We start from the raw sequence: 12,599 nt of genomic DNA, 5'->3' as shown, positions 1-12,599 counted from the left end.
AGCTCGCATTTTGGATTTCTCGCTTTTAATTATTCTCAACTTAGACATCCATACCGGGACAACATGGACAACAGATAATGGACTCCTCTTTAATGCATAAGCATGTGGCAACAATTATTATTCTCATATGAGATTGAGGATATATGTCCAAAACTGAAACTTCCACCATGAATCATGGCTTTAGTTAGCGGCCCAATGTTCTTCTCTAACAATATGTATGCTCCAACCATTAAGGTGGTAGATCTCTCTTACTTCAGACAAGACGGACATGCATAGCAACTCACATGATATTCAACAAAGAATAGTTGATGGCGTCCCCAGAAACATGGTTATCGCACAACAAGCAACTTAATAAGAGATAAAGTGCATAAGTACATATTCAATACCACAATAGTTTTTAAGCTATTTGTCCCATGAGCTATATATTGCAAAGGTGAATGATGGAATTTTAAAGGTAGCACTCAAGCAATTTACTTTGGAATGGCGGAGAAATACCATGTAGTAGGTAGGTATGGTGGACACAAATGGCATAGTGGTTGGCTCAAGGATTTTGGATGCATGAGAAGTACTCCCTCTCGATACAAGGTTTAGGCTAGCAAGGTTATTTGAAACAAACACAAGGATGAAGCGGTGCAGCAAAACTCACATAAAAGACATATTGAAAACATTATAAGACTCTACACCGTCTTCCTTGTTGTTCAAAACTCAATACTAGAAATTATCTAGACTTTAGAGAAACCAAATATGCAAACCAAATTAACAAGCTCTAGGTGTTTCTTCATTAATGGGTGCAAAGTATATGATGCAAGAGCTTAAACATGAGCACAACAATTGCCAAGTATCACATTATCCAAGACATTTTAGCAAATTACTACATGTATCATTTTCCAATTCCAACCATATAACAATTTAACGAAGAAGAAACTTCGCCATGAATATTATGAGTAAAGCCTAAGGACATACTTGTCCATATGCAACAGCGGAGCGTGTCTCTCTCCCATACAGTGAATGCTAGGATCCATTTTATTCAAACAAAACAAAAACAAAAACAAACCGACGCTCCAAGCAAAGCACATAAGATGTGATGGAATAAAAATATAGTTTCAGGGGAGGAACCTGATAATGTTGTCGATGAAGAAGGGGATGCCTTGGGCATCCCCAAGCTTAGATGCTTGAGTCTTCTTAGAATATACAGGGGTGAACCACCGGGGCATCCCCAAGCTTAGAGCTTTCACTCTCCTTGATCATATTGCATCATACTCCTCTCTTGATCCTTAAAAACTTCCTCCACACCAAACTCGAAACAACTCATTAGAGGGTTAGTGGACAATAAAAATTAACATGTTCAGAGGTGACACAATCATTCTTAACACTTCTGGACATTGCATAAAGCTACTGGACATTAATGGATCAAAGAAATTCATCCAACATAGCAAAAGAGGCAATGCGAAATAAAAGGCAGAATCTGTCAAAACAGAACAGTTCGTATTGACGAATTTTATCGAGGCACATACTTGCTCAAATGAAAATGCTCAAATTGAATGAAAGTTGCGTACATATCTGAGGATCACTCACATAAATTGGCATAATTTTCTGAGTTACCTACAGAGAAAACAGCCCAGATTCGTGACAGCAAAGAAATCTGTTTCTGCGCAGTAATCCAAATCTAGTATGAACTTTACTATCAACGACTTTACTTGGCACAATAAAACACTAAACTAAGATAAGGAGAGGTTGCTACAGTAGTAAACAACTTCCAAGATACAAAATAAAAACAAAGTACTGTAGTAAAAACCATGGGTTGTCTCCCATAAGCGCTTTTCTTTAACGCCTTTCAGCTAGGCGCAGAAAGTGTGTATCAAGTATTATCAAGAGACGAAGTGTCAACATCATAATTTGTTCTAATAATAGAACCAAAAGGTAACTTCATTCTCTTTCTAGGGAACTGTTCCATACCTTTCTTGAGAGGAAATTGATATTTAATATTACCTTCCTTCATATCAATGATAGCACCAACGGTTCGAAGAAAAGGTCTTTCCAATATAATGGGACAAGATGCATTGCATTCAATATCCAAGACAACAAAATCAACGGGGGCAAGGTTATTGTTAACGGTAATGCGAACATTATCAACTTTCCCCAAAGGTTTCTTTGTAGAATGATCAGCAAGATTAACATCCAAATAACAATTTTTCAGCGGTGGCAAGTCAAGCATATTATAGATTTTCTTAGGCATAACGGAAATACTTGCACCAAGATCACATAAAGCATTACAATCAAAATCTTTAACCTTCATCTTAATGATGGGCTCCCAACCATCCTCTAGCTTTCTAGGAATAGAGGCTTCGCGCTCTAGTTTCTCTTCTCTAGCTTTTATGAGAGCATTTGTAATATGTTGCGTGAAAGCCAAATTTATAGCACTAGCATTAGGACTTTTAGCAAGTTTTTGCAAGAACTTTATAACTTTAGAGATGTGGCAATCATCAAAATTCAAACCATTATAATCTAAATCAATGGGATCATCACCCCCAATGTTGGAAAAAATTTCAGCAGCTTTATCACAAGCAATTTCAGCAGTTTTAGCAATTTCAGGCAGTTTTGTACGCTCTACACTAGGAGTAGAAATATTGCCAACACCAATTATTTTACCATTAATAGTAGGAGGTGCAGCAACATGTGAAGAATCAACATTGCTTGTGGTGGTAATAGTCCAAACTTTAGCTACATTTTTCTCTTTAGCTAGTTTTTCATTTTCTTCTCTATCCCACCTAGCACGCAATTCAGCCATTAATCTTATATTCTCATTAATTCTAAATTGGATGGCATTTGCTGTAGTAACAATTTTATTTTCAATATCCCTATTAGGCATAACTTTCGATTTCAAAAGATCAACATCAGAGGCAAGACTATCAACCTTAGAAACGAGAATATCAATTTTATTGAGTTTTTCCTCAACAGATTTGTTAAAGGCAGTTTGTGTACTAATAAATTTTTTAAGCATAGCTTCAAGTCCAGGGGGTGTGTTCCTATTATTATTGTAAGAATTTCCATAAGAATTAGCATAACCGTTACCATTATTATAAGGATATGGCCTATAGTTATTACTAGAATTGTTCCGATAAGCATTGTTGTTGAAATTATTATTTTTAATGAAGTTTACATCAACATGTTCTTCTTGTGCAACCAATGAAGCTAACGGAACATTATTAGGATCAACATTAGTCCTATCATTCACAAGCATAGACATAATAGCATCAATCTTATTACTCAAGGAAGAGGTTTCTTCGACAGAATTTACCTTCTTACCTTGTGGAGCTCTTTCCGTGTGCCATTCAGAGTAATTGATCATCATATTATCAAGAAGCTTTGTTGCTTCACCAAGAGCGATGGACATAAAGGTACCTCCAGCAGCTGAATCCAATAGGTTCCGCGAAGAAAAATTTAGTCCTGCATAAAAGGTTTGGATGATCATCCAAGTAGTCAGTCCATGTGTTGGGCAATTTTTAACCAAAGATTTCATTCTTTCCCATGCTTGTGCAACATGTTCAGTATCTAATTGTTTAAAATTCATTATGCTACTCCTCAAAGATATAATTTTAGCAGGGGGATAATATCTACCAATAAAAGCATCCTTGCATTTAGTCCAGGAATCAATACTATTCTTAGGCAGAGATAGCAACCAATCTTTAGCTCTTCCTCTTAATGAGAAAGGGAACAATTTTAATTTAATAATATCACCATCTACATCCTTATACTTTTGCATTTCACATAGTTCAACAAAATTATTAAGATGGGCAGCAGCATCATCAGAACTAACACCAAAAAATTGCTCTCGCATAACAAGATTCAGTAAAGCAGGTTTAATTTCAAAGAATTCTGCTGTAGTAGCAGGTGGAGCAATAGGTGTGCATAAGAAATCATTATTATTTGTGGTTGTGAAGTCACACAACTTAGTATTTTCAGGAGTACCCATTTTAGCAGTAGTAAATAAAGCAAACTAGATAAAGTAAATGCAAGTAACTAATTTTTTTGTGTTTTTGATATAGCAAACAAGATAGCAAATAAAGTAAAACTAGCAACTAATTTTTTTTGTATTTTGATTTAGTGCAGCAAACAAAGTAGTAAATAAAACTAAGCAAGACAAAAACAAAGTAAAGAGATTGGGATGTGGAGACTCCCCTTGCAGCGTGTCTTGATCTCCCCGGCAACGGCGCCAGAAATTTGCTTGATGCGTGTAGTTGACACGTCCGTTGGGAACCCCAAGAGGAAGGTGTGATGCGCACAGCGGTAAGTTTCCCTCAGTAAGAAACCAAGGTTTAATCGAACCAGTAGGAGTCAAGAAGCACGTTGAAGGTTGATGGCGGCGGGATGTAGTGCGGCGCAACACCAGAGATTCCGGCGCCAACGTGGAACCTGCACAACACAACCAAAGTACTTTGCCCCAACGAAACAGTGAGGTTGTCAATCTCACCGGCTTGCTGTAACAAAGGATTAACCGTATTGTGTGGAAGATGATTGTTTGCAGAAAACAGTAGAACAGTATTGCAGTAGATTGTATGCGATGTAAAGAATAGGACCGGGTCCACAGTTCACTAGAGGTGTCTCTCCCATAAGATAAACAGCATGTTGGGTGAACAAATTACAGTTGGGCAATTGACAAATAGAGAGGGCATGACCATGCACATACATATTATGATGAGTATTGTGAGATTTAATTGGGCATTACGACAAAGTACATAGACCGCTATCCAGCATGCATCTATGCCTAAAAAGTCCACCTTCAGGTTATCATCCGAACCCCCTCCAGTATTAAGTTGCTAACAACAGACAATTGCATTAAGTATTGCGCGTAATGTAATCAGTGACTACATCCTCGAACATAGCACCAATGTTTTATCCCTAGTGGCAACAGCACATCCATAATCTTAGAGATTTCTGTCACTTCCCCAGATTCACGGAGACATGAACCCACTATCGAGCATAAATACTCCCTCTTGGAGTTACAAGCATCTACTTGGCCAGAGCATCTACTAGTAACGGAGAGCATGCAAGATCATAAACAACACATAGATATAAATTGATAATCAACATAACATAGTATTCTCTATTCATCGGATCCCAACAAACACAACATATAGAATTACAGATAGATGATCTTGATCATGTTCGGCAGCTCACAAGACCCGACAATTAAGCACAATGGGGAGAAGACAACCATCTAGCTACTGCTATGGACCCATAGTCCAGGGGTAGACTACTCACTCATCACTCCGGAGGCGACCATGACGGTGTAGAGTCCTCCGGGAGATGATTCCCCTCTCCGGCAGGGTGCCGGAGGCGATCTCCTGAATCCCCCGAGATGGGATTGGCGGCGGCGGCGTCTCTGGAAGGTTTTCCGTATCGTGGCTCTCGGTACTGGGGGTTTCGCGATGGATGCTTTAAGTAGGCGGAAGTGCAGGTCAGGGGGCCACACGAGGGCCCCACACTACAGGTCGGCGCGGCCAAGGGCCAGGCCGCGCCGCCCTAGGGTGTGGCCGCCTCGTGGCCCCACTTCGTCTCCTCTTCGGTCTTCTGGAAGCTTCGTGGCAAAATAGGACACTGGGCGTTGATTTCGTCCAATTCCGAGAATATTTCGTTACTAGGATTTCTGAAACCAAAAAACAGCAGAAAACAACAACTGGCACTTCGGCATCTTGTTAATAGGTTAGTTCCAGAAAATGCACGAATATGACATAAAGTGTGCATAAAACATGTAGATATCATCAATAATGTGGCATGGAACACAAGAAATTATCGATACGTCGGAGACGTATCAGTCCCCCATCGCGGGGGAAAAAGGTGTCAAAGAAGAAGCGCCCTCTGTCCCATCACGCGAAGCGTCCTCCGAAGTCGGCAGCACCTCCTCCAGCACCCCGACACTCCGGCGCCGCTGAGCATGAGGAGACACGTACAGCTCTCCCAGCGCACCGTGCAGCTGCGAAACGACCTCCGAAGTCGGCTGCTGCGACGAAGGTGGCGACATGGCCAGCTGCTGCATGGCCAACCGGTCAGGCGGGGGCGACGCAGTCTGTTGAGGCTGCGCAGCCGGCTCCTCCACGGCCAGTGCCTGCCCACGTGGAGGCTCCGCAGGCAGCTGCAGGGGCAGCGTAGTCGGCGACGAAGCCGCCGGCAGCCCTTCCAGCCGTGCCGAAGACGAGTTGGCGACGGTGGCGGCTTGAGGACGAGCGGCGGCGGCGAAGATGTCCCTGGAACGATACGAGAACCGGTCGACCGCCCGTGATCATATGTTGTTGTCGTGAGGAACGCAGGGAGGCGCCTTCTGCACAGCCATCACGGCCCGACCGAACCAGGCCCATCTACCTTGCGGCCCTCCAGAGGAGGCCTCCAGTGTCGCGTCCGCTGGTTTGAATTGCGGCTCGAGACCCGCCGCGATCACCCCGGGAGACGCAGGAGGCCGCGCAGCCCCGACCATCTCCACGGACGAGGAGACCCCAACGACGACTTGCGCGAAGGATCGCCGCTGCCCCTGCACTTTGGGATGGCGTAGAAGCGGGTGACGACGATGGTTCGACGATGGCGGCTTGAGGTCGAGTGGCGGCGGCGAAGATGTGTCTGGAACGATACGAGAACTGGTCGATCGCCCGTGATCGTATGCTGTTGTCGTGAGGGACGCAGCGAGGCGCCTTCTGCACAGCCATCATAGCCCGACCGAACCAGGCCCATCTACCTTGCGGCCCACTAGAGGAGTCCTCCAGTGTCGCATCCGCTGGTTTGAAACGCGGCTTGAGACCTGCCGCGATCAACGGCCGCACCGCCGGTACCTCCGCCGGCACCGAAGACGAAGCTGTCGGCGTCGCCTCCACCACCACGCGACTCGGCATCGGAGACGCCCCAAGCACCACAGAGGTACGTAGCAGACCCCGACGAAGGATCCAAAGGCGCGATCGCCGCCGGCCAGCGTGCAGAAGCTGCAGCGAGGAAGTCCCCAAAAACAGGCACCGGCGTGACTCGACGACGCGGAAGCGGGCCTCTCCAGGGCTTCATCCGCGGCATCTGGGAAAGCCGCAGGCCTACCGGCGACGAGGACGCCGCCCTCATCACAGACCTCTTGACCTTCTCCCCCGGCGGCTGCGACACAGATCTTGCTAGCTCCGACGACCTGCACAACGAAAAACGTACCTCTGGCGATGCAGACCTTGACCATTCCCTGGACGCAGACGTTGGATATCCGATCTTTGTCCAGAAGTCATCTCTCACCTCCTCTTGGGACAATTCCGGCGACCGCCCGATCTGCTGCACGATAGGATCTAGACCTAGCACCGACCACGCCGCCTCCTCCGCTGTTTCCCGCGTCTCCTCGTCAGAATCCTCGTCCTCCTCTAGGCAGAAGAACCTGGACCCGACGGTTGACCGCGCCGGCGAGGGAGGAGCCGATGCGCCGGCGGCACGCGCAGGATCCGACCGAGCCACCCCATCGCAAGCCGCCATCGGAACCGGCCGGCCCGCAGTTGCCGCGTAGTGCCGCAGATCGCCTCGTGGTCTCTGATAGATCGGCAACTTACAGCAGACGGCGGCGGGCACGATCGCGCGGCAGCCGGCGGGTGTAGGTTGGCAGCCTGGCGTGCAGGATCGTGGCGGCCGGCGGCGTGCGGGAGACTCGCGCGTGCTGGATCGTGGCGGCCGATCGGTCAAGTCACGGAGATCATCACCCTCCTCTCTGTGGCGAACTTGCTGATCCCTCCTGCTTTGGTTGACGATTTTTTATATATCTACTACAATAATTTCTACTACGACAAGTTTGTCTAGCTCCAATATGGGAGGGACGAGGATAGCGGCGCGCCTTTGACTCGTTCGAGCGCTTGTAGTCGTCGCTATGTGATCCAAGAACTTATTTGTAATTTTATTATTTTTTGGTTTTCTTGTACGGTTGTTAAGGACTATGAATAGACCGGAATACTTTCCACAAAAAGAATTCTTCTTATTGAGGAAGAGTTTAGTTTACAATTTTTTGCAGTCCCAAAAGTGCTAGTCAAATTGTAGCTATGCAAGATTACCAAAGGGTATTTACGCTGCAAAATGTTGGTTCCCAATATTTTTTGTAGACGATTGTTGTCATGGTCTTGGTCGCAATCTTCATACGTGGAGGGATTGGGGCTCAACCTTTCCGGGAGCATATACTGTATATCAAGTTACAGTGAGATGCACGTCATGTTATACTCTTTTCGTTCCACTTAAAGTGTCTCAACATTATTAAAATTTAAATATATATAGACACTATCTAGTAAGTAGATACATTTAAATTTTAACAAAATTGTAACACTTTTGATTGAACAAAGAGAGTACTCCGTACTATTTTCTAACCCAAAGACAATTGGCGAGTGCCTCTCAAGTGGCGTGCGGAGTGTGAGATGTACGCGTCCCACGGCACCGAGAAGTACCCTACAAAATACACGTACTAGAGCCAACAGCTGCACTTTCGCATCATCGTCACCGGCACTTTGCCGCGCTGACATCATCCGTAGATCGTCAGCAGCTAGGTGGTTGCGCCGGAGCATTGTTCGTTACCGTGGAAGAGAATTCTAAATTCGGCTCGCCGCTGGCGCTGGGTGGCGATCGACGGAGACGGAATATGATGCTTGCGTAACCCCATGTCGTTTGCACCTGCGTCATATCATAGACTGATGACTCGCATGATGAGCCCCTCGACGGATGATCCAGCTTTGCCCACGGCCGACTGCGCTGGTCTGCGTCCGTGTGATAGGTTCAGACCAACTACTGAGGGCACTTTCATAAACCAGCGATTATAATTCGATCTGAACAGAAGAAGAGGACCTCACTGCAGAGTCTGGTCTTTTATAAACAGGGCAAGGAAGATGACGTGTGCCGTCCTTGCCCTGATGTGGATAGATTATACGGAGTAGAGTACAATACTGTATTTATAAGCATTTATAATGGCATCGCCATTGATATTCCTCTTTTAGTTTGAAGCCAGTGGCTACTACTCCAGCTAGTGCTTCAGCTAGTGCTGGCAGGAGGCACATCCTCGATCGGCCCTCCATTATTTTTGGAAGACCGGTGGCTGGTCTCAGGGCTTGAAGTCCTAGACATATTGCAATACTAAGTTAGAGTGCTATTGATACACTTTGACCACGGTTACTCGCTGTACGTGCAGCAGAACGAATCGAATCTGCCCTGCCCACAAAACACTTTGACCACGGTTACTCGCTATAACCGAATCTGCCCTGCCCACAAGACTGGTACAGTACTCCAGCTTTAACTGATGATGACGTGTTTCTACTGTTTCATTCATCGATGAATGATTTGCCCAATAATGCATGGCCATAAAAGGTTTGTCGTCATTCACACGAGGCTTCAACTGGTAGATTGCTATCTACCATAAACACCACACTTATTAGACCAAAAAAAACATCGCTTTTTTAGGAGATTTTGTTATCTGCCTCTGCTAATTAGGAGTTATTGTGAAAATCTCATTGTGGACAAAGAATAGACTGTTACATGTAAGGAGTGATGTGAGATCGCCACACCCATGACAAGATATATACTCCCGCCGTCCCATAAAACATGTAGCTAACTTTATCTAAATTTGAATGTATCTAGACACTAAGTAATAGACGTTTCAGTTTTTGGTGGGAAAGAGGTACCCCGTGCTTCGCACCCCAGGACGACACCGCGCGACGCCAGAGCGCTGGTGGTTGCCGAGGATGACCTTCATGGCTGCTGGGGTGGAGATGGCCGACGCGTTGTCGTGCAGTGACTAGGGTGGCACCCCTAGTCGGGATGGTGGCAGAGGTCCTCTCCCAGCGACGTCATGACCGGCAGTGGACGTGCAGGTGGTAGGGCCAGATCCGGTGTTGGGTCGACCCTGCTCTATCGTTACCTTTCTTGTTGCTACTATAGCTTACTCGCCTGCTTGTAGGTTTTGGTGCGGCAAATCTTACATGTTGTCGGCGAGTGAGCTAGACTAGAATGGAGGCTACCGGCATGACTTGAATAAAGGAGGCGGTACTAGGATCCCTCTCACGCCATGACAAATATCTGCTTGATGCATGTCTTCATTTATTTGGCCGGAGTGTCGAGTTTCGGAAGGCTCTCCTGATGAACTTCAATGGGTGACATGTGTGGAGAATTGCCGGATCGGATGGTATTCGATAGCACACAACCATGTTTTTTTACCGTTTGGTTGCCGAAAGAGCGATATGAACCTCTGCAGTTTGCTGCCATCGTGGGGCATGTCTTTAGTTCCATGGTGAAGTCAGTCACAGAGAATGGCATGGAAGCCAAGATTTGAGGACTAGTAAAGGTGGTTCGAGTCCTGGTGGCGATGAGGTTTTTCCTGGTGATTCGTGACTTGGAGCAGCGGCATCGGCAAGTGGAGGCGACATCACGTGAGAAATTCATACTCAACTTGCAGGGTGAAATCCAAGGTCTTGCCTTAATTGGTGTGCAAGGGCAATGACCTTGTTCAAGGCATTGTTTTGTGAATATGGATTTTTTTCTGGGTGAAAATTTATGTTCTATGATCAGGATGATGATGACGCTTTTGCACCGTTCCCTTCGTGGAGGCTCGCATTTGGAGAAGATGGATTTCTGGTGTCGTCTTGGTGGTGTTTGGTCCGCTGCAAGAATAGATCAATGTAGCGATTTTTTCTTTTCTGTAATTATTATTTTGGTGGTTGTGTTCATCTATATTGTTATTAGGGCACTACATTGATGTAGAGGCCAGGTGTAATTGCTATCTTCGTAGTATTAATATATTTTCTTTGTCGAAAAAAGTCACCAAAGAATAACTAAATACATCTAAATTTAGATAAATTTAAGACAACTTTCATGCGATGGAGGGACTATATTGATATAAAAGGGACGAAAGATTATAATTTTTAAAATATAAAAATAGGATTATAACCTATTAATAATCAAATATCGGTATGCTCATACTATTTTTAAGTAAAAATAATGCCACAATTTGTGGCACGAATCACGACCATCCCTATAAATTCAGTCGCCATGCCTCAGATGTTCTCCGCAGCATCTAGTAGCAGTTAACCATACCTGTTTTCATCTCACTCCTCCGTCCTCTCCTGCTTCTCTGTCGTCGACCGCAAAGCAGCATTGCGATTGCAAAGCGAGCTAGAAGGCAAGTGTACTTTGTACAGGCTACAGCATTCCGCTACCATGGACGCCACGACGGCGGCAGCAAATGCTATAGCCCCGAGCACCGACGACGCAGACAACGCTCCGTCTTCGCAGCGGGCGGCAGAGCCAAAGCCGGCGCCTGGGCAGGAGGAGCCGCTGCCAGCGGCTACGGCCGACATGGCGCCGCCGCCGCCGACGACGCGTGCTACCAGTGCGGAGTTCGGCGATGAGGACGAGCAGGTAGAGAAATTCTACGAGCTGCTGGCCAACATCCGGGCCTTGAGGGCCATGCACGCGAGAGGAAGCGGCAACGCAGACGCGAGCACGGACGACACTACCAGTGACAAGGTATGTGACGGCATGAGGAAGCGGGCGCGGTGGGCGGAGCAGCCGTGGCGGCCGACATTCAGGATCGAGGATTTCGAGGAGGCGCCAGGCGGCAGCGCGTTCATGAAGGACACGAGGGACGACGAAGGCGCAGCTACGAGCCGGTGGCCGGGGAAGAAGACGACGGATGAAGCGGCGGATGGTGAGAGTGACGACGCGTGAAGGAAAGGCCGTCTGGGCGTCGTCATGTCGTCTTGAGAGAAGAAAGTTCGACATTTGTTTGTCCTGAATCCTGATGCTGTAGCTGCCTGCGCATGACACACGTGCGCGCTTTACCAGTCGGTGGACAATAAGTTGTGGGTCATGAATTTCCATGGATGATAAATTATCCATGTTGGAGATCAAAATCTTTGTACTATGATATAATCCTGCGTCGATGGACACGTTTAAAGCTGTTTTACTTGTTGTATACTACTATAGCTTAGTTACAACTTCCTCTAAAAACAAGTTGTTACAAATCTGCAACCTTTAGGACTAACCAGCAATAAGGCTAAGGCCAATTAGAGTGCAAATTACCTACACTCAGAAGCCAGAATGGCAAGTTGGTTATGCCTCGTATGAGCTCCGTCCCTTTATTTTCGATAAAAGATGTTTTTTTACTTTTTGAGAAGCAATTACATCCAGCCTCTGCATAACCAGGATGCACACAGCCGTTTATGAGTCTTAAGTCCAATAGATATCAAAACAATAAAGCTAGGCGGAATACATATCGCAACGATGAATCATATAGCGTCTAAGGTGTGGGTGGGGCTTCAATCCGTAGACTATGATGTCACCCATGTAGGGAAAAAGTATCCCTCGCCGTAGTCTCCAACCGTGTACAGACCTCCGTAAATAGGTCTCGATTCTCCATGCGCTGAAGAGGTAACCACAAACGGAGAATACCTGTACATCTGTAGATGACCTGCAACAAAGAGCAATTTTTATCATTAAAAATCTTGTCATTTCTACTCAGCCAAAGCGCCCAGATAACTGCTAGCGCCCCCACCCTAAGAAGCAACTTGAACCTTGGATCTATACTATGAAACCAATTGCCAAAGACATTGACCACACTAGTC

General features: G+C 45.9%; 1 protein-coding gene across 1 annotated transcript; it reads left to right on the top strand.

Annotated features, from left to right (window-relative positions):
• Positions 1-11,065: 11,065 nt before the first annotated feature.
• Positions 11,066-12,090, top strand: LOC127309587 (uncharacterized). The gene has a single exon (XM_051340407.2). The coding sequence runs from the start codon at positions 11,194-11,196 to the stop codon at positions 11,701-11,703; it is 510 nt and encodes a 169-aa protein (XP_051196367.1). The 5' UTR covers positions 11,066-11,193; the 3' UTR covers positions 11,704-12,090.
• The last annotated feature ends 509 nt before the right edge of the window (positions 12,091-12,599 follow it).

This window comes from Lolium perenne, chromosome 1 (assembly GCF_019359855.2).
Source record: "Lolium perenne isolate Kyuss_39 chromosome 1, Kyuss_2.0, whole genome shotgun sequence".
NCBI classification, from domain to species: domain Eukaryota; kingdom Viridiplantae; phylum Streptophyta; class Magnoliopsida; order Poales; family Poaceae; genus Lolium; species Lolium perenne.
Note: the sequence above shows the minus strand (reverse complement) of the source record. Positions and strands in the feature narration are given on the sequence as shown.